This window comes from Pseudophryne corroboree, chromosome 5 (genome assembly GCF_028390025.1).
Source record: "Pseudophryne corroboree isolate aPseCor3 chromosome 5, aPseCor3.hap2, whole genome shotgun sequence".
NCBI lineage: Eukaryota > Metazoa > Chordata > Amphibia > Anura > Myobatrachidae > Pseudophryne > Pseudophryne corroboree.
This window is the reverse complement of record NC_086448.1, coordinates 635,405,426-635,425,378: the sequence shown is the minus strand read 5'-3', so window position 1 is coordinate 635,425,378 and position 19,953 is coordinate 635,405,426. Positions and strand designations below refer to the sequence as shown.

The window sequence follows — 19,953 nt, the reverse complement described above, 5'->3', positions numbered from 1 at the left end:
TCCTTGCGTGACTACGCCCCAGCCTCGGAGACTTGCATCTGTTGTCAGCAGGACCCAGTCCTGGATTCCGAATCGGCGTCCCTCTAGAAGGTGAGAGCTTTGTAGCCACCACAGGAGAGAAATCCTGGCCCTGGAAGATAGACTTATTTTCCGGTGCATGTGCAGGTGAGACCCGGACCATTTGTTCAGCAGATCCCACTGAAACACCCGGGCATGAAACCTGCCAAACGGAATGGCTTCGTAAGCTTGTCGGTCTCAGAAGCTCCCTGACCATTGTAGGTATTTCCAGAGCTTTGTCTTCCGGAAGAAACACTCTCTGTATCTCTGTGTCTAGAATCATGCCCAGAAAGGGCAGCCGAGTGGCCGGGATCAACTGAGACTTCGGCAAATATAGAACCCAACTGTGTTGTCGCAGAACCGACAGAGATAGATCCACATTCCTTAACAACTGTTCCTTGGAGCTCGCCTTTATCAGGAGATCGTCCAAGTACGGGATAATTGTAACCCCTTGCTTGCGAAGGAGAACCATCATTTCCGCCATTACCTTGGTGAAATTCCTTGGGCCGTGGAAAGCCCAAACGGCAACATCTGAAATTGGTAATGACAATCCTGCACCGCAAATCTCAGGAAGGCCTGATGCGGAGGATATATCGGGACGTGTAAGTAGGCATCCTTTATGTCGACTGACGCCATAAAATCCCCCCCTTCTAGGCTGGAGATCACAGCTCGAAGAGATTCCATCTTGAACTTGAAAACTTTCAAGTTTGGATTGAGAGATTTTAGGTTCAGAATCGGTCTGACCGAACCATCCGGCTTCGGTACGACAAAGAGGCTCGAATAGAACCCCTCCCTCCGTTGGGGACGGGGGAACGGGAACAATGACCCTCTGTTGACACAACTTTTGTATTGCAGCATTTACCACATCTCTTTCCGGAAGAGACACTGGCAAGGCCGAAATGAAAAAGCGGTGAGGGGGCATCTCCTGAAACTCCAGCTTGTATCCCTGAGACACTGTCTAGGACACAAGGATCCAGGCCTGATTGAACCCAGACCTGACTGAAGATCCGTTGACGGCCCCCCACCGGTCCGGACTCCCGCATGGGAGCCCCAGCGTCATGCGGTGGACTTTGTAGAGGCGGGGGAGGACTTTTGGTCCTGGGCGCCTGATACTGCAGGCGACTTCCTTCCCCTACCCTTTGAAGCGAGGAAGGACGAGCCTTTTCCTCGCTTGTATTTATTGGGTCGAAAGGACTGCATCTGCTGATAGGGTGCCTTTTTCTGTTGTGTGGGAACATAAAGAAGAAAAGATGACTTACCCGCAGTCGCGGTAGACACCAGGTCAGCAAGGCCGTCACCAAACAAGACACTACTTTTGAAGGGAAGAGCTTCCATATTTTTCTTGGAGTCGGCATCAGCATTCCATTGATGAATCCACAGCGCCCTCCTGGCCGAGACCGCCATGGCATTGGCTCTTGATCCCAAGAGACCAACATCCCTCGCCGCATCCTTCAGGTAATCTGCAGCGTCCTTTATATAACCAAGAGTCAAAAGAATATTATCTTTATCAAGGGTTTCCATATCAGAAGCTAAATTATCAGCCCATTTAGCAATAGCACTACTCACCAATACAGACGCCACAGCAGGTCTGAGCAATGCACCCGTATTAACGAAAATGGCCTTCAAAGACGTTTCCAGCTTGCGATCCGCCGGATCCTTGAAAGCTGCCGTGTCAGGGGACGGAAGCGCCACCTTCTTAGACAAACGGGATAGAGCCTTGTCGACATTCGGAGACGACTCCCATTTTTCCCTGTCACCAGAGTGGAAAGTATACGCCATGAAAATTCTCTTGGGAATCTGCCATCTCTTGTCTGGTGACTCCCAAGCCTTTTCACAAAGAGCATTCATTTCATGAGAGGGGGGAAACTTCACCTCAGGTCTTTTCCCCTTAAATAAACAAATCCTTGTTTCCTGCACCGCAGGTTCGTCAGAGATACGCAAAACATCTTTAATAACCACAATCATGTACTGAATACTCTTAACTAGCCTTAGGTGTAAAGTAGCCTCATTGAAATCGACATCGGAATCAGAATCCGTGTCGGTATCCGTATCTACCATCTGGGTAACGAACGCTTTTGTGACCCTGAAGGGGTCTGCACCTGAGTCAAAGCATCCTCCATGGATTTCCTCCATACTTGTGTCTGAGACTCAGATTTATCCAACCTCTTAGACAATGAGGCCACATTTGCATTAAGTGTACTTAACATAGTAACCAAATCAGGTGTTGGCTGTGCTGACAGAGCCATTTCCAGCTCCTTTTCTGCGCCCCCAGTAACCTCCTCCGGGGAAGAACACTCAGCCTCAGACATGCCGACACGTAGTACCGACACATCCACACACACTGCCCAAACCAGGGGACAGACCCACAGGGAAGCCCGGAGAGAGAAACACAGAGGGAATATGCCAGCTCACACCAATATAATATATGATGATAGCGCTGCCCTTAATTATAAACAAGCACCAATTTATCTGTCCCCCCCCCCCACTCCCCCGTTTTGCTCCCTTTTACTTGAATGGAGCCTGGAGGTCCCGGGCCAGCGTCTCATGCAGCGGCTGTGAATGAGAGAAAATGGCGCTGATGAGCTGTGCAGCTAAGCCCCGCCCCTTCCCGGCGCGCTTCAGTCCTGCAAAAATTCAAATATCTTATGCTGGCGGGGGTATGAAAAACGGTGCCCGGGCACCGAATATGCCTGTCTGCCAGCTCACAATGACCCCAGTAACATGCTGCCCAGGGCGCTCCCCCCTCAGCGCCCTGCACCCGCAAGTACCGTTGGTGAAGTGTGTGGGAGCATGGAGCGCAGCGCTACCACTGCGCTACTACCTCGTTACTGAAGTCTTCTGCCGTCTGATGTCTTTGGATCTTCTCATACTCACCCGGCTTCTTTCTTCTGGCTTCTGTGAGGGGGGTAACGGCGCGGCCCAGGGAACAAGCAGCTAGGCGAACCAAGTGATCGAACCCTCTGGAGCTAATGGTGTCCAGTAGCCTAAGAAGCAGAGCCCTTAACTAAGCAGAAGTTGGTCTGACTTCTCTCCCCTCAGTCCCACGACGCAGGGAGCCTGTAGCCAGCAGGTCTCCCTGAAAATAAAAAACCTAACAAAAGTATTTTATAGAGAAACTCAGTAGAGCTCCCCTAGTGTGTGTCCAGTCACTCCTGGGCACAAAGTCTAACTGAGGTCTGGAGGAGGGGCATAGAGGGAGGAGCCAGTTCACACCCAGTCAAAGTCTTTTTAGTGTGCCCAAGCTCCTGCGGATCCCGTCTATACCCCATGGTCCTTTTGGATTCCACAGCATCCTCTAGGACGTAAGAGAAAATAAATTTACATAACATCAGTTCACTTCTACAAACCTTTTAGCTTGCATTAAGTGGCCAATGAAAATCTATGGTTTGACACGATAATAGCCCATCGTGGCTCTGCTCACTTCCTGGAATACCAGATTCAGCTTTCATCTATTTAATCTGCAGTTTAACATCTATAAGTAACTGAAGACATTTTAAAAGGTTATACATTTACATTATTAATTTAATACACGTCTATACAAGTGCAGATGCCCCGGAGCTGGTGCAAGTACACACCACTGAGGATGATGAGAATGGTCGCCAGCAGCATCTAACTGCTTCAGATTGTGAACACATAATAAATAATCCATATTTCAAAAGCAAAATAAATGGTTTAAAAAAAGGAGTGCAAGTGTACAGGTATGTGATGAATGTCTGACGTAAATCGGGTGTCGGGTGTGTGCATGCTTATGGTGAAGATCTGCACACATCTGGCAATACGTACTTCTCAGCATATGGGTCAAAACAAACTATTTTCATGATCAGAAATGATACCCCTATGACAAAATACAGAAGCAGACCTCAACGCCATCCGGGCCAAGAAGAGTCCTAGATACAGTGGAGAGGCCACAGACATGGAAAAACTGCCGTCTCCCAACACTTGATAATTTGCTACAGATATGTTGTCATGGTATTTGATTACCTATACATAGTGGGAAGGATTAAGTGGCATATGCTACGCATGTTAAATTTTTGCTGATGTAGTAATTTTAATTTTACTATGGAGACACAGATGTGATAGGTCATTCTTCCAATACTGTGCCGATATAAACTCGGAGATACCTACTACAATCTTGCCACACTCCTGGAGAGTGCAAAATACAGAAGAAAATGGTATATCATTAATAGTTACTATACATTTTATACTAATTGGTGAAAATGTATCAATTCATGCGTTAATACAATGGCTGTGACCATAACTTTATTCTAACGTCACAGGGTATTACTTTGTTTTGCAGGACCTTATAGGCCAGGGCTTGACACTTTCTGCTAAAATCTATGAGCCAGGATAAAAGTCTAGCAGCCAGAGCACCCCCCCAAAAATTAAAAAAAATGGAACACCCCCACCACACTACTCAGCAGCTTCCCATCCCCAAGGCAAACCAACGCCCACGGCCTCTGGCATACCAGCCCTCCACATCCACACTACAGTGCAGCTACCCTCCTGGCAAACAACCCACGACCACATTAATGAGCAGTTAACCCCTACAGGCTACCGACCCCCACGGTCACACAAATAAGGGGACACCCCCAGGCAAACAACCACTCCACAGCCTCCCCCCGGGCAAACAATACCTCCTACCCTGTGGCCACATCAGTACCCCTCCGAAGCCGCAATCACTGGCCACACATAGACCCTCTTATTGGAGATCTCTATGCAGCCAGAGTTTGGAGTCAGCAGACAGAGCAGGATGGGACAGACAGGTACTTCAGTCAGTGCCGGCCGGGACAGACACTAAGTACATGCAAGAAATGGCTGCCGCAATACACTCATGCCTCCAAAAATCTCAGCTGGGACTTTTGGGGCTGAAAAGTATCTGCTTTCTCCCTCAAAAATCTGGTAGCCAGGCACCAAAATCTAGAGGCCATGGCTACCTGGCCTCCAGGATTTGTCAAGCCCAGTTATAGGCAATTACTTGGCACAATAAGCAGAAAGGAACATAGAAGGGATGTGGTTTTATACCTGGAATACATTCCACCTTTTACAGTACAATCATTTCTTCTACTCAGAAGCTATTTGAAGTGAGCAGTTGTTTTTCCTAAAGACTTGATAGTCCAAGTATTACTAGATACACATTGCTAATAAATATTGGCCTTACCTTTAATAAATCTTCTACTACTTCTCTGTGTCCAAAATAACATGCAAGATGTAGAGGTGACCATCCTAAATTAGACTTACTTTTACCTAGAGACAAATGAACAATTGTTACCTGGCGTAGTGACTGTAGTGGATGTGAATACTATACAGAACTAGGCAATCATTGGCTCTTCAGCTGATGTGAAACTAAAGTCCCAGCATAATATGGTAGCCAAAAGCCTGATGTTACAGTAGTTCTTCAGGCAACATCACTTTCTCTCTCTGAACGGTTTGATACATCTCGCTCAATATCCTGCAAAAGTGAATATAATTTGCAAAGCAAGAATTGTACACCTGTTGTCTGAAGACTTCTTACACTAATGCATATACTGTAGGATTCTGTTATAGTTACAGCAACATTACCAGAGTAAAGCAAATATCTGGAGACATTCTGATTGGCGGAGTCAATGGAGGTAAAACAGGCAAATCTGGAGAAGTCACAAAGCTTAGCGCCATCCAAAAATGCCACAGCTCCCTGCCCAGAAATCTGTGCATGCTCATTGTACACTAAAGTGGGCTTTCACACAAGGGAGACCACTTAAACCATTCAACCAACCAAAATAGTGCCTTCACAGCACATGACACCAGGGAAGATTACTTGCCTTTGCAATCAACATTAACCACAATTTGCCCTTTCTTGCAACTTTCTAGCAGTTCTCGGATCTCTTCCTTGTTTCCATTTCGGGCATCATAAAGAAGTTGTTCCTCTGCATCATTGTTCATTTCTGGAAGGAAATAAATACAGGTCAACAAGGACTTGTCACAAAAAGAAAACATGTGCTTTGTCCCATCTAAAAGAGCTTTGTAATTAATTTAATTTAAGTTGGAGGAGTTTCATTTGCCTTCAGTGAATGGAGCAACTAGTTATAATAATCATTCAATATGCAATGCAGAATATAGAATAAGCCTTGATTACTGTTCACTATAAGGGAGACGTATCAAATCTTAGAGAGATAAAGTACCTTCAACCAGCTTCTTATGCTGGGTACACACTGGTCGACATGTAATTCATCATATTGAACAATATATTGTGAACAGATTGGTGTGGGTGTACACCCGATATGTCTCTGAACAACATCGTCATTCACAGACGTATCTGATCGGCACTACAGCACAGCAGATTTATATTGGTGCATCTGTGCATGGGCAATCCGCCGACTGTCTGTACGCTGGCTGCAGAGACCGCCAAACAGACATGACAGCTGGACAGGCAAATTCAAATGCCCGTCCAATTGTGACGTCTGTCCAAACATATCAAGCGTCGATTGTGTGTATATCTTGCCTAATCGGCCACTTGGTCGGCGGGTCGCCAGATAGATCTTTATTGTGTGTACCATGCCTTACTGTCATTATTCAAACATAGCCTGTAAAATGGCAATTATAAGCTGATTGGTTGGTACTTTATTTCTCTCAATGTCTGCTAAAAGGACATAACAGGAGACGTACCAAGCTTTGGAGAGAGATAAAGAGAAGAATAAAAGTACCAACAAATCAGCTTCTTACTATCACTTTTCCAGCACAGCCTGTAACATGACCGTTGGAATCTGAATGGTTGTTACTTTATCTCTCTCTCCAAGGCTTGATATATCTCCCCCATAGTACTTAAGCACAGCTGCTACAGACTGTTGTACAGGTGAAACTCAGAAAATTAGAATATCGTGCAAAAGTTCATTTATTTCAGTAATTGAACTTAACAGGTGAAAATTAGTGATGAGCGGGTTCGGTTCCTCGGAAACCCAACCCCCCCAAACTTCACCCATTTTACACGGGTCCGAGGCATACTCGGATTCTCCCGTATGGCTCGGTTAATCCGAGCACGCCCGAACGTCATCATCCCGCTGTCGGATTCTCGCGAGATTCGGATTGTATATAAGCTGCCGCGCGTCGCCGCCATTTTCACTCGTGCATTGGAAATGTTAGGGAGAGGACGTGGTTGGCGTCCTCTCCGTTTATTATTAATATTTGTGCTGCTTATTGCTTAATTGTGGGGACTAGGGAGCAGCTGTATTATATAGGAGGAGTACAGTGCAGAGTTTTGCTGACCAGTGACCACCAGTATACGTTGTCTGCCTGAAAAACACTCCATATCTGTGCTCAGTGTGCTGCATATATCTGTGCTCACACTGCTTTATTGTGGGGACTGGGGACCACCAGTATATTATATAGGAGGAGTACAGTGCAGAGTTTTGCTGACCAGTGACCACCAGTATATATAGCAGTACGGTACGGAAGCCACTGCTCTACCTACCTCTGTGTCGGCAAGTATACTATCCATCTAGATTCTATACCTGTGGTGCATTTTAGTTTTGCAGTTTGCTGACAGTAACCACCAGTATATATAGCAGTACGGTACGGAAGGCCACTGCTCTACCTACCTCTGTGTCGTCAAGTATACTATCCATCCATACCTGTGATGCATTTCAGTTGTGCGCAGTATATATAGTAGTAGGCCATTGCTATTGATACTGGCATATAATTCCACACATTAAAAAATGGAGAACAAAAATGTGGAGGGTAAAATAGGGAAAGATCAAGATCCACTTCCACCTCGTGCTGAAGCTGCAGCCACTAGTCATGGCCGAGACGATGAAATGCCATCAAAGTCGTCTGCCAAGGCCGATGCCCAATGTCATAGTAGAGAGCATGTAAAAATCCAAAAAACAAAAGTTCAGTAAAATGACCCAAAAATCAAAATTAAAAGCGTCTGAGGAGAAGCGTAAACTTGCCAATATGCCATTTACGACACGGAGTGGCAAGGAACGGCTGAGGCCCTGGCCTATGGTTCATGGCTAGTGGTTCAGCTTCACATGAGGATGGAAGCACTCATCCTCTCGCTAGAAAACTGCAGTGCCACTCCTAGATGGGCCAGGTGTTTGTGTCGGCCACTTGTGTCGCTTAGCTTAGTCACACAGCGACCTTGGTGCGCCTCTTTTTTTCTTTGCATCATGTGCTGTTTGGGGACTATTTTTTTTCAAGTGCCATCCTGTCTGACACTGCAGTGCCACTCCTAGATGGGCCAGATGTTTGTGTCGGCCACTTGGGTCGCTTAGCTTAGTCACACAGCGACCTTGGTGCGCCTCTTTTTTTCTTTGCATCATGTGCTGTTTGGGGACTATTTTTTTTCAAGTGCCATCCTGTCTGACACTGCAGTGCTACTCCTAGATGGGCCAGGTGTTTGTGTTGGCCACTTGGGTCGCTTAGCTTAGTCATCCAGCGACCTCGGTGCAAATTTCAGGATTAAAAATAATATTGTGAGGTGTTCAGAATAGACTGGAAATGAGTGGAAATTATGGTTATTGAGGTTAATAATACTATGGGATCAAAATGACCCCCAAATTATATGATTTAAGCTGTTTTTGAGGGTTTTTTGTAAAAAAAAAAAAAAAAACGAATCCAAAACACACCCGAATCCGACAAAAAATTTTCAGGGAGGTTTTGCCAAAACGCGTCCGAATCCAAAACACGGCCGCGGAACCGAATCCAAAACCCGAAAAAATTTCCGGTGCACATCACTAGAAAATAATATATTATATAGACTCATTACATGCAAAGTGAGATATTTTCAAGCCTTTATTTGTTATAACTTTGAGGATTTTAAATACTGAAATTTCAGCCCTCTGAAAAGTATAATCATGCAAGTGTACTCGGTACTTGGTTTGGGCCCCTTTTGCATGAATTACTGCCTCAATGCGGCGTGGCATGGATTCTATCAGCCTGTGGCACTGCTGAGATGTTATGGAAGACCAGGATGTTTCAATAGCAGCCTTCATCTCTTCTGCATTGTATTTATGCCTCTAAAATAATTCCTCACAGACGGCAACATAATTTTTAAATACACAAATAAAAGTATTTATTTTTCATCACAAAACACTGCAAACCCACATCCTTTCCTATAGCCATGAACACTGTAAACATTTACAAAAGAAAAATGAATATCCTTCCAAGAATACAATAGCACATCTTCTACAAGCACTCCCTTGCTATGATTGGGTCACTAACCTACGCGGCATAATAAGAGACTTGTGTAAGCATGATGCTATATACTGGTGTAAGGCCTCAGCTGGAACACCTTTCCGCTTCCGACTTCCCCAAAATGTGCTCATTCTGGGGCAATATAATTGCTACCTCCAAAATAATAATGAAGACTTAGGTACCCAGTTTTCCAAGTTTTTGGATCATCCTATTCAATATGCCAATGGTTCAATATAAAACTCAGTACTTAAACATCTGCACAATGCAGCAAATGCTGGAGATCTGCAATAACTCCTACACTGAAGGGTTTTTCATATTAGCTTACTACGGTATATGAGGCAACCTGATACCATCATAAACAGATACAGGAGATTAATTATGTGCCATTTAGTTCAGATAGTTAGAGTTCAAAGACACAGAGATAAACCATACTAAATCCCAGCACCTGATCATAGCCTGCTGTTGTGTATCAAATGCCTTGTGATTAGCACCTATCCCCTCCTTTCCCTTTCTTTATGGCATACATGCACAAACTTCTAATGCTGGGACCCCAATCTCCCCTTTCTCTTGCCCTACCCACCCTACCTGTTTATGTTCATACTCCACTGTCAAAACATACTGTATGTAAGTAAATGTGATAGAATTACACAAGATACAATTTTGATGATTGGAAACATATTATACAGTATGTAGCTTCCAGACATTAGATTGTTCTTTCTTGCCTGCCAGATTTAAAAAAGGAATAGGGAAAAAATAAGGTAAAATAGAAACGCTAGTGGTTAAAACTGTTTTTTGTTTTTTGTTTTTACAGCTATAAACAAATAAATAAAAAACAACAAGCAATTTTCAGGTTAAATGGAAATAGTGTAGGTGTATCATGAACAGTGTTTGCTAAATGTGCCATTGTCCTTTGTGCTCCAGAGCCTTCTCCATTTCCAACATGCTGAAGCCTGAATTATGGAGATATCCCTGATCATTTTTGTGAGGAAAAAAAAATAAAAAAAAAATGGGGTTTTACCGTGATTGTTGACCGATTTTTAGCTGCGGGTAACTCGATGGGGGGAATGAAAATAGAAATTCGCTAAAATTTACTAGTTTGGGCGCCCAAATGGAACTTCTCGCATCGCAAAAATTTGTTTAGTTAGGCTTTGTCGCTTTACACAGCTAAACCGACTGAAATAGGCACAATCATCGCGAAAACGGGGGACAATTGAATATCGCCCCACAATCTCCCGTCACTTTAGATGGGAGATCAGGCGCGATTAAACAACTGAATTCCCTCCTCTTAATCCAGTCTTATTTCTCAAAAAAAAAAACATATAGGATTTTAATTACCTACCAGTAATCCTTTTCTCATAGTCTATAAGGGATACTGGGGGAATCTAGTACAATGGGGTATAGACAAAGTCCAAAGGAGTCGGTGCACTTTAAATGTATTCAACTGGGTGTGCTGGCTCCTCCCCTCTATGCCCCCACCCACAGGCAGTTATAGGTAAAACAGGAGAAAGGACATATATGAGAGAAGGAACATGAAAAACAAGGAATGGTGAGATTTTATACCAATATCCACCAAAGAAAAAGGTGCCTAGAAAGAACCTATGTTGAGATGCTACTTGCTACTCTCAAAATAGGGTATTAGCGACCCTATAGAATAATGAACAAAGAAAGAAGGGAGAGAGAGCGCAAATAGACTTAAATGAATCCATATTTAATGTAGCTAAAATATGCACATAAACCATACCTTAATCAATACCAATTGGCCAATAAAATTACAACAAAGTTAAAACATTAATAATGTATTTCATAGGATCCTTAACACTTAAGTCCACATATGATTCAACTTAAATAATGCACTGGTAAATACCAGAATAGATGTTACAAGCGTCCTTAGTAGAATCAATATTTTGATAGCTAGTGTCTAAGAGTGGCAAAAGACACGTATTTGTATCCACCAGATACGTTCTGTGTGATACTTCATGTATCTATACCATGGTTAGAGTTACTGTTTCTTTTATGGATGAGGTTGAAACTTATATTAAACTGTTATATTATGTAACAAGTGCACTGTTACCTCCAGTGGTTGTGATCCAATTTATTAGATAGCAGGCTTTAGCTCGTATTACAGCACACCAGGAGCGTCTCCGTCTGCCGCTCTCTACCTTAATCACTTAATAATGTTCCGGGCGGTGATGGCTTACCGCTTCCTAGGGTATTTTGATCTGCGGCGCCGAGGTTAAACTCGCCGCCCGGCGTTTCCAAAAGTAGATGAATCTGTGGCGCCTGTGTTCACCGCTCGCTGCACGACTGGACCGCTGGCGCCAGGCACGGGGTCGGCGGCCACGGTCCCCGCTTTGCAAAGGGGACCAGTGCAGGTGGCTCTAGACCAACAGATCAGACTATCCGATGAGGTAGATGGTGATGGAAATTGGTGGCTACCGAGACTGTGGAGAGTGCTTGGAACCTAGAAGCAGCCCTGACGCGTTTCTCGACCGTCACGCACTGGTCGGTTCTTCAGAGGGAAGGAATGATACTATTCTACCAAGTCTCCTTATTTAAAAAGAGACCTGGGAATATCATCAGTGCAAACACCTGAGGGTCCACCTGTTCCATTAATTCTCAGGAGAATGTGTGCATACAGGATTCTAAATATATCTCCATTCAGATACAAATCAACATTGCCCAAAAATATATATAAATTCTTACAACAGAAAATTTATTATCTTATTAGATAGATATGAATAATAAGTCGGCGGAGGGGAAAAGGAGGGAAAGGGAAAGGGGGAGGGAAAAGGAGAGACCAATGGTGTAAGACCCACCCCAAATAATTAAATTCAAAATATACAAATCGGAGACATATGGGTGGACTGGGGAGGGGGGGGGAGAGGAACAAGACAGAGGTTGAACCGAGTGGGTGGATGAACCCATACCACCCAGGAAGAGAGATAGGTTTACACTCGATCCACCTGTGGTGGGACGGGCACCAATCCAACCCATCCGGTTCCCCCAAGAAAACTGTTGACACTAAAGATGTTCATAAGACGGCAGAGTAGGGACCCTTTGAAACCAAGTGAGTCCCCTCCTCCACCACCAAACTAATACCCAGAGTGCCCAGTGCCAATACTGGAGAGAGCCATCAGATGGCATTGAGTTCCACAGTGTCATTAAGACCATGTGGACTCAAAGTGTGTAATTGAAAAATCCAGAAGGCTTCGCGCATACAAAGCCTTCTATATCTATCCCCTCCCCTCATAGTGAAACCAACATGTTCAACTGCTCTAATGGTAAGACCACTAATATTCCCCCTCTGACACATTGAGACATGGCTAGACAGACTGTGGGTTTTAAGATTCTTAGAGATGTTTCTCTTATGCTCCATAAACTTCTCATGGAGGGGGCGGATAGTGCGGCCTACATACTGTAAGCCACATTTACACTGTATAACATAAATTACATAATTTGTCCTGCAATTCATAAAAATGTTTTATCTTAAATTCCTCTGATCTACCAAAAGGCTTTATTTTTTTAAATTTATGTTCAGCAAAAAGACAGGTGACACACCTATCCTTGCCACACTTAAAGAACCCATTGGGTTTCAGAGGTAGTCTCAGAGTGTCCTCTCCCATATCCATTTATACCAGCACACCACTAACATAACAACCAGCAACGGCTGGTAACAACAACTGAACAGGTAAACACATTAAAAAAGTACCTGCAGAAAAGTCCACGCACTGAGGCAGGTGCCCTATATCCCTTATGGACGGCGAGAAAAGTACTACCTGTAGGTAATTAAAATCATATTTTCTCTAGCATCCATATTGGAGGAATCTAGGTGGTCATTCCGAGTTGTCACAGCCAGCAACTTTTAGCTGCTGCTGCAATCAACTAGCCACACCTATGGGGGAGGGTATTTTAGCTTAGCAGGGCTGCAAACGCTTGTGCAGCCCTGCTAAGCTAAAAAAAATTCACACAAAACAAGACCAGCCCTGCAGCTACTTTCGCTGTGCAATGGATCCAGCGATGATGTGCTGGACTTTGACGTCACTCATCCGCCCTCCGTTCTGCTGGACACGCCTGCTTTATACTCACCACTCCCCGAAAACGTCTCCAAACGCTCCGGATCCGCCTAGCCAGGCCTCCTTCCTGTCAATCTTCTTAGCGGTCGGCTCTGCGACCGCTTCCTTTGTAAGTCGCGCCGTAACCCGGCGACCCCGGTCTCCGGGCAACGTCGTGCACACGCATTCCGCTCCCACTGCAGCGATAAACCGCTGCGTGTGAACGGGTCGGAATGACCCCCCTAGTACGATGGGGACATCCCAAAGCTTTCAGAATGGGCGGAAATGTGCAGAGACTGCTGCAGCACTGCCTGCCCAAACTGGGTATCGTCTTTGGCCAGGGTATCAAACTTGTAGAACTTCACAAAAGGTGTTCTTCCCCGACCAAGTAGCAGCTCGGCATATTTGCAAGGCTGAGACTCCACGGGCAGCCGCCCAGGAAGAGCCCACAAAGCTTATAGAGTGGTCTTTCAGAGACTTGGGCCTGTTGGATAGTTAGCCTAAGCCAACGAGCAAAGGACTGCTTCGAAGCAGTACAACCCTTTTTCTGCGCATCATAGAGCACGAACAAGGAATCCGTCTTTCTGATCCGAGACGTTCGCTTGACATAGATCTTCAAGCCTCGCACAGCATCCAACGCCTCTGGAGAAGCAGAAGTGTCAGAACTGGACGGAACCACAATAGGTTGATTCAGGTGAAATGCGGAGACAACCTTCGGCAGAAGCCAGGGCCAGTAACATCACAGTCTTCCATGTGAGGTACTGGTCTTCTACAGTCATCAGAGGCTCAAACCAGGAGGACTGTAGAAATTCCGACACCACATTCAAATCCCAGGGCGCCGTAGGCTGCACAAAAGGAGGTTGTATTTGGAGTACCCCTTGCAAGAAGGTCTGAACTTCTGGCAACAGTGCCAATTACTCATGGAAGAAAATGGAGAGTGCTGAAATCTGGACCTTAATGGAACCCAGACGCCAGACCTTATCCAAACCAGCCTGCAGGAAACGTAAGAAACATCCCAAGTGGAATTCTGCAGGTGGATACGTGCGTTCCTCGCACTAAGAGACATATCTTCTCCAGATATGATGATAGTGTTTTGACGTCACGGATTTCCTGGCCTGAACCATGGTAGCAATAACTTTCTTGGAACGGCTCGTGAGCTACAATGTTCCGCTCAACTTCCATGCCGTCAAACTAAGTCGCCATAAGTTCGGGTAGATGAATGGTCCCTGTTGAAGAAGATTGCTTCTTAGCGGTAAAGGCCAAAGGTCTTCGACGGACATGTCCAGAAGATCCGTGTACCATGCCCTCAGAGTCCGAAATTGCCTGAACTCATTGATTTCTGATTCGCTTGGGAGCAACGGAATCGGAGGTAACAGGTAGACCAGCCGGTAAAGCCAAGGCGAAGTCAGTGCATAGCATACACTGCCCTTCGCCTGAGGGTCTCTGGTTCGTGAGCAATACCTGTGAAGCTTCTTGTTGAGTCGAGAAGCCATCATGTCCATCTGTGTGCAGCCCCACCGGTGGATGATCTGCTGGAACACCTGATGGTGGAGTCCTCACTCCCCTGGGTGGAGATCGTGACGACTGAGGAAGTCCACTACCCAGATGACCACACCTGGAATGAAGATTGTCTACACTGCTCTTGCATTTGTTTCCACCCAGAGGAGTATCTTTGACACCTCTCGCATGCAGGCTCTGCTTTTTGGCCCTCCTTGCCGAATGATCTACGCCACTGCTGTGGCGTTGTCCGACTGAACTTGGATCGCGTGATCCGTGAGCAGAGGAGAGGCCTGAAGCAGCGCATTGTAGAACGCCCGAAGTTCCAGAATGTTGATTGGAAGGAGGGCTTCGTGGGCTGACCACCTGCCCTGGAACTGCACCCCTTGGGTGACAGCTCCCCATCTTTGCAGACTCACATCCATCATGTGGAGGGTCCCATCCTGAATCTCGAAACTCCTGCCTTCCAGGAGATTGGAGCACTGCAGCCACCACAGGAGGGAAATCCTGGCCTGAGGTGACAGCTGAATCATCCGGTGCATCTGCAGATGTGATCCGGACCACTTGCTCAGGTGATCCAATTGAAGTGTTCTGGCATGGAACCTCCCATATTGGATCACCTCGTATGAGATGACCATCTTTCCCAGCAATTTTCTGCAAAGATGGATGGGCGCTCGAGTAGGTCGGAGCACCATTCGGACCATCTCCTGAAGTGTTCTCGCCTTGTCCTCTGGTGGGAACACCTTCTGGGCCACAGTATCCAGCAACATTCCCAGGAACAGGAGCCGCTGAGTTGGCTCCAGGTGGGAATTCTGTAAATTGAGGATCCACCCTTAGTGGGACAGAAGATGGATAGTGCAGTCGATATGGAGCAATAAAAGCTCCCTTGATCTTGCTTTTACCAGAAGATCGTCCAGGTAAGGGACCACAATGATCCCCTGGAACCGGAGTTGGAACATCATCTCCACCATCACCTTCGTGAATACCCTCGGAGCTGTAGACAGACCGAAGGGTAGGGCCTGGTACTGGTAGTGATCGTCCAGCAGAGCAAACCTGAGGTACGCCTGATGAGGTGGCCAAATTGGAATATGAAGGTAGGCATCCTTGATATCCAGGGAGACCATGAGTTCCTGTTCCTCCAGGCCACAATTACTGCTCGCAAGGATTCCATTTTGACCTTCAGGTAAGGATTCAAGGACTTTAGGTTCAAAATGGGCCTTACCGAACCGTCCGGTTTCGGTACCACAAACAGGTTGGAGTAATAACCCTTGCCTCGTTGTGGTATTGATACCGGAACAATGACGTGGGACTGTACCAACTTTTGGATGGCCTGTTCCAACATAACCTGCATATTCTCCAAAGCTGGTAAGCTTGATTTGAACAATTGTTGGGGAGGAGCACCGTCGAACTACAGCTTGTAGCCCTGAGAAATGAGATCCCTGACCCAGGTATCCTGGCAGGGAGCCTACCAGATGCGGCTGAAGTGACGCAGTCGAGCTCCCACCTCGAGATCCCCTCGGGGTGGGTTGGCACAGTCATGCTGAGGTCTTAGTGGAAGCAGAACTGTTGGTCTGGTCCTGAGAGATGGTGCTTGCAGGTTTTCTTGACTTACCTCTGGTGCTTCTAGTGGCATTTGAGGCACCTCTGGCCTTAGATCGAAAACTGTTAGACCAAAAGGACTGCATAGACGGCCCCGTGTAGAAGCGTCTCGCCGATGGGGCCCCAGAGGGGAGACATGTGGATTTCCCAGCAGTTACTTTGGAAATCCATGTATCCAACTCAACTGCAAAGAGCCATTACCCAGAAAAGGGGAGGGATTCAACACTGCGCCTTGATTCTGCGTTCGCAATCCACTCACACAACCACAAGGCCCTGCGCGCCGACACTGCCATGGCAGAAGTCCTAGCATTAACATTTCCCATCTCCTTAAGCGGGTCACACAGGACGCGTGTAGTGTCCTGAATGTGCTTAAGGAGAGTCACCATAGTGACCAGGGGGATAGCCCCGGAGAGACCCTCCTGAATCTGAGTAGCCCAATGGCATGCGTCATCCAGCACCCACCTATGACCGGCCTTTGTGATACACCTGCTGCCACGCAAATAGATTTTAGAGTAGTCTCTATTTTCCGGTCCCCAGGATCCTTTATGGTAAAGGAGACCGGGGCAGGCAGCACCGCCTTTTAGACAGTCGAGAGAATGATACGTCAACCCCTTAGGGTTCCTCCCACAACTTCCTGCCTTCAGGGGAAAATGAGAAAGTGCGTAAAAACTTTTTGGACACTTGGAATTTTTTGTCTGGATTTTTCCAGGCTAACTTGAATAGGTCATCTAACTCTGCAGAATCAGGGAAAGTGACATTAGGCTTGCTTTGTACAAAGAAAACAGACTGCCGTAACGCAGCGTCCTCTAGAGGGAGCTTTAACACGTCCCATATAGCCAAAATTAGGGGTTCAATACCCTGAGCAGAATCTGAATCCCCACTAACGGGATCCAAGTCCTCCCCATCCTCCTGTATATCCTCATCTGTATCACAGAGCAGGTAGACCACGCTTTTGTGGACCTGCATGAGAGAGGGAGGGTTGTCTAACATCTGCCCTAGCAGCTAAGTCTGCAACAGCTGGTTGTAGTAGCTGAGTTTTCTGTACATTAGCAATGAGCTGGGAAGACATCAGACATCATAGTTTTAAGAGACCCTAGCCAGTGGGGCTCTGGACCCTCTCCCCCAGCCCCTTCACCGATTTGTGAAGACTGGCTGCATTGAGAGAGACACCAGCACACCCCTAGCTGCACTGCCCCAGTAAGGCTGAGAGCTGACTATAACACAGCAAATACTAGTGAACTCTATCCTGTAGAGGACACAGACCATGTACAACAGCAGCTCTCCCCTTTTTCTACACCCTGTACAAGATCTCCAGCGAGTCTTGGGATGCTGGAAGCAGGGGGGGGGGGGGGGGGGGGGGGGTCTGCATTAAGCAGAGGAAGGCAAAATGCCTCTGGTCCCGCTCTGAGATAGCTCCGCCCCCTCCAATGGCGCCGTAGCTGTAATGATTTTTATACTGGCAAAGTCTCCTGTGTGGCTTAAAAAACGTAGCACAAGTGCTAGTTCAAGCTAATATAAGCCAGTCTACACGGGGGGCTCCAGCGGGACCCCCCCAGGAGGGTCCCGTATGCCGCGCCCATGTTCAGCCGCACTTTGAACCGGGGGACCCCCCCTAGCGGGGCCCCCTGTACTCACCACAGACGTCACCTTCAGGCTAGTTTTAGGGGTGTGCGGCATGCTGAGACTGTGACAGCCAAGGCGCAGTGCCCCACTGAACAAACAACCTCTCAGGACCTGCAGCGGGGAAGCGTCTCTGCACCTCGCAAGGCCACTGACCCCACCCCCCCTAACTCCCACGGTTCAGGTATGCTGATGCTCAAATAGCATATCAAAAATAATAAAAGTTTAAAAGAAATTGAAGAAAACTCTCTGGAGCTGCAGAGATGTGCATCCTCTCCAGGGGGCACTTTTCTCTAAACAGCCTGTGGGAGGGGGAGGAGCCAACACACCCAGTTGAAGTAATTTAAAGTGCACCGGCTCCTTTGGACCCAGTCTATACCCCATTGTACTAGATTACCCCAATATCCCTTATGGATGCTAGAGGAAATTACATTTTCAGGCAAAAACATAAGTTCTCAGACCTATGTGTTTTCACATCCGCAGATTTGAAAATGGGGCCGATTATCTGGGATATTTTTATTTTATTTATTTTTTTATTATTGCCTACCTCAGGCAGATGAAAAAAATCCCGGCTGAGTGCCAGGGCTAATTGAATGGGGGATGGGGAGGAGGGGGGGTTTAAATTATATGCAGTTTAGATAGAATGCTCACCAAATCTGCCACACGGGTGGGACGGCGGGACAGTGCACGTATAACACAGGCAGTTGGCCAGTATGTAATAAACCTATAGCAGGCTTGTTAGGATATACACTGCTCAAAAAAATAAAGGGAACACAAACAACACAATGTAACTCCAAGTCAATCACACTTTGTGAAATCAAACTGTCCACTTAGGAAGCAACACTGATTGACAATCAATTTCACATGCTGTTGTGCAAATGGAATAGACAACAGGTGGAAATTATAGGCAATTAGCAAGACACCCCCAATAAAGGAGTTGTTCTGCAGGTGGTGACCACAGACCACTTCTCAGCTCCTATGCTTTCTGGCTGATGTTTTGGTCACTTTTGAAAGCTGGCGGTGCTTTCACTCTAGTGGTAGTATGAGACGGAGTCTACAACTCACACAAGTGGCTCAGGTAGTGCAGCTCATCCAGGATGGCACATCAATGCGAGCTGTGGCAAGAAGGTTTGCCGTGTCTGTCAGCGTAGTGTCCAGATCATAGAGGCACTACCAGGAGACAGGCCAGTACATCAGGAGACTTGGAGGAGGCCATAGGAGGGCAAAAACCCAGCAGCAGGACCGCTACCTCCGCCTTTGTGCAAGGAGGAACAGGAGGAGCACTACCAGAGCCCTGCAAAATGACCTCCAGCAAGCCACAAATGTGCATGTGTCTACTCAAACGATCAGAAACAGACTCCATGAGGGCCCGACGTCCACAGGTGGGGGTTGTGCTTACAGCCCAACACCGTGCAGGACGTTTGGCATATGTCAGAGAACACCAAGATTGCCAAATTCGCCACTAGCGCCCTGTGCTCTTCACAGATGAAAGCAGGTTCTCACTGAGCACATGTGACAGAGTCTGGAGACGCCAAAGAGAATGTTCTGCTGCCTGCAACATCCTCCAGCATGACCAGTTTGGCAGTGGGTCAGTAATGGTGTGGGGTGGCATTTCTTTGGGGGGGCCGCACAGCCCTCCATGTGCTCACCAGTGGTAGCCTGACTGCCATTAGGTACCGAGATGAGATCCTCAGACCCCTTGTGAGACCATATGCTGGTGCGGTTGGCCCTGGGTTCCTCCTAATGCAAGACAATGCTAGACCTCATGTGGCTGGAGTGTGTCAGCAGTTCCTGCAAGACGAAGGCATTGATGCTAAGGACTGGCCCACCCGTTCCCCAGACCTGAATCCAACTGAGCACATCTGGGACATCATGTCTCGCTCCATCCACCAACATCACGTTGCACCACAGACTGTCCAGGAGTTGGCGGATGCTTTAGTCCAGGTCTGGGAGGAGATCC

General features: G+C 46.7%; 1 protein-coding gene across 2 annotated transcripts in view; it reads right to left on the bottom strand.

Moving 5' to 3' along the window:
- Window positions 1–19,953, bottom strand: part of OSBPL1A (oxysterol binding protein like 1A) — a 537,997-nt gene that overhangs the window by 451,763 nt on the left and 66,281 nt on the right. Inside the window, exons 2-3 of one of the 2 annotated variants that reach the window (XM_063923609.1) lie at window positions 5,856–5,978; window positions 5,216–5,301 (exon numbers count right to left, since the gene is read on the bottom strand). In XM_063923609.1, the coding sequence (XP_063779679.1) occupies window positions 5,216–5,301; window positions 5,856–5,976 (207 nt within the window). In that variant the 5' untranslated portion in view covers window positions 5,977–5,978. Of the gene's footprint in view, window positions 1–5,215; window positions 5,302–5,855; window positions 5,979–19,953 lie in introns of those variants that run through there. The other variant, XM_063923608.1, reaches the window with a different exon arrangement.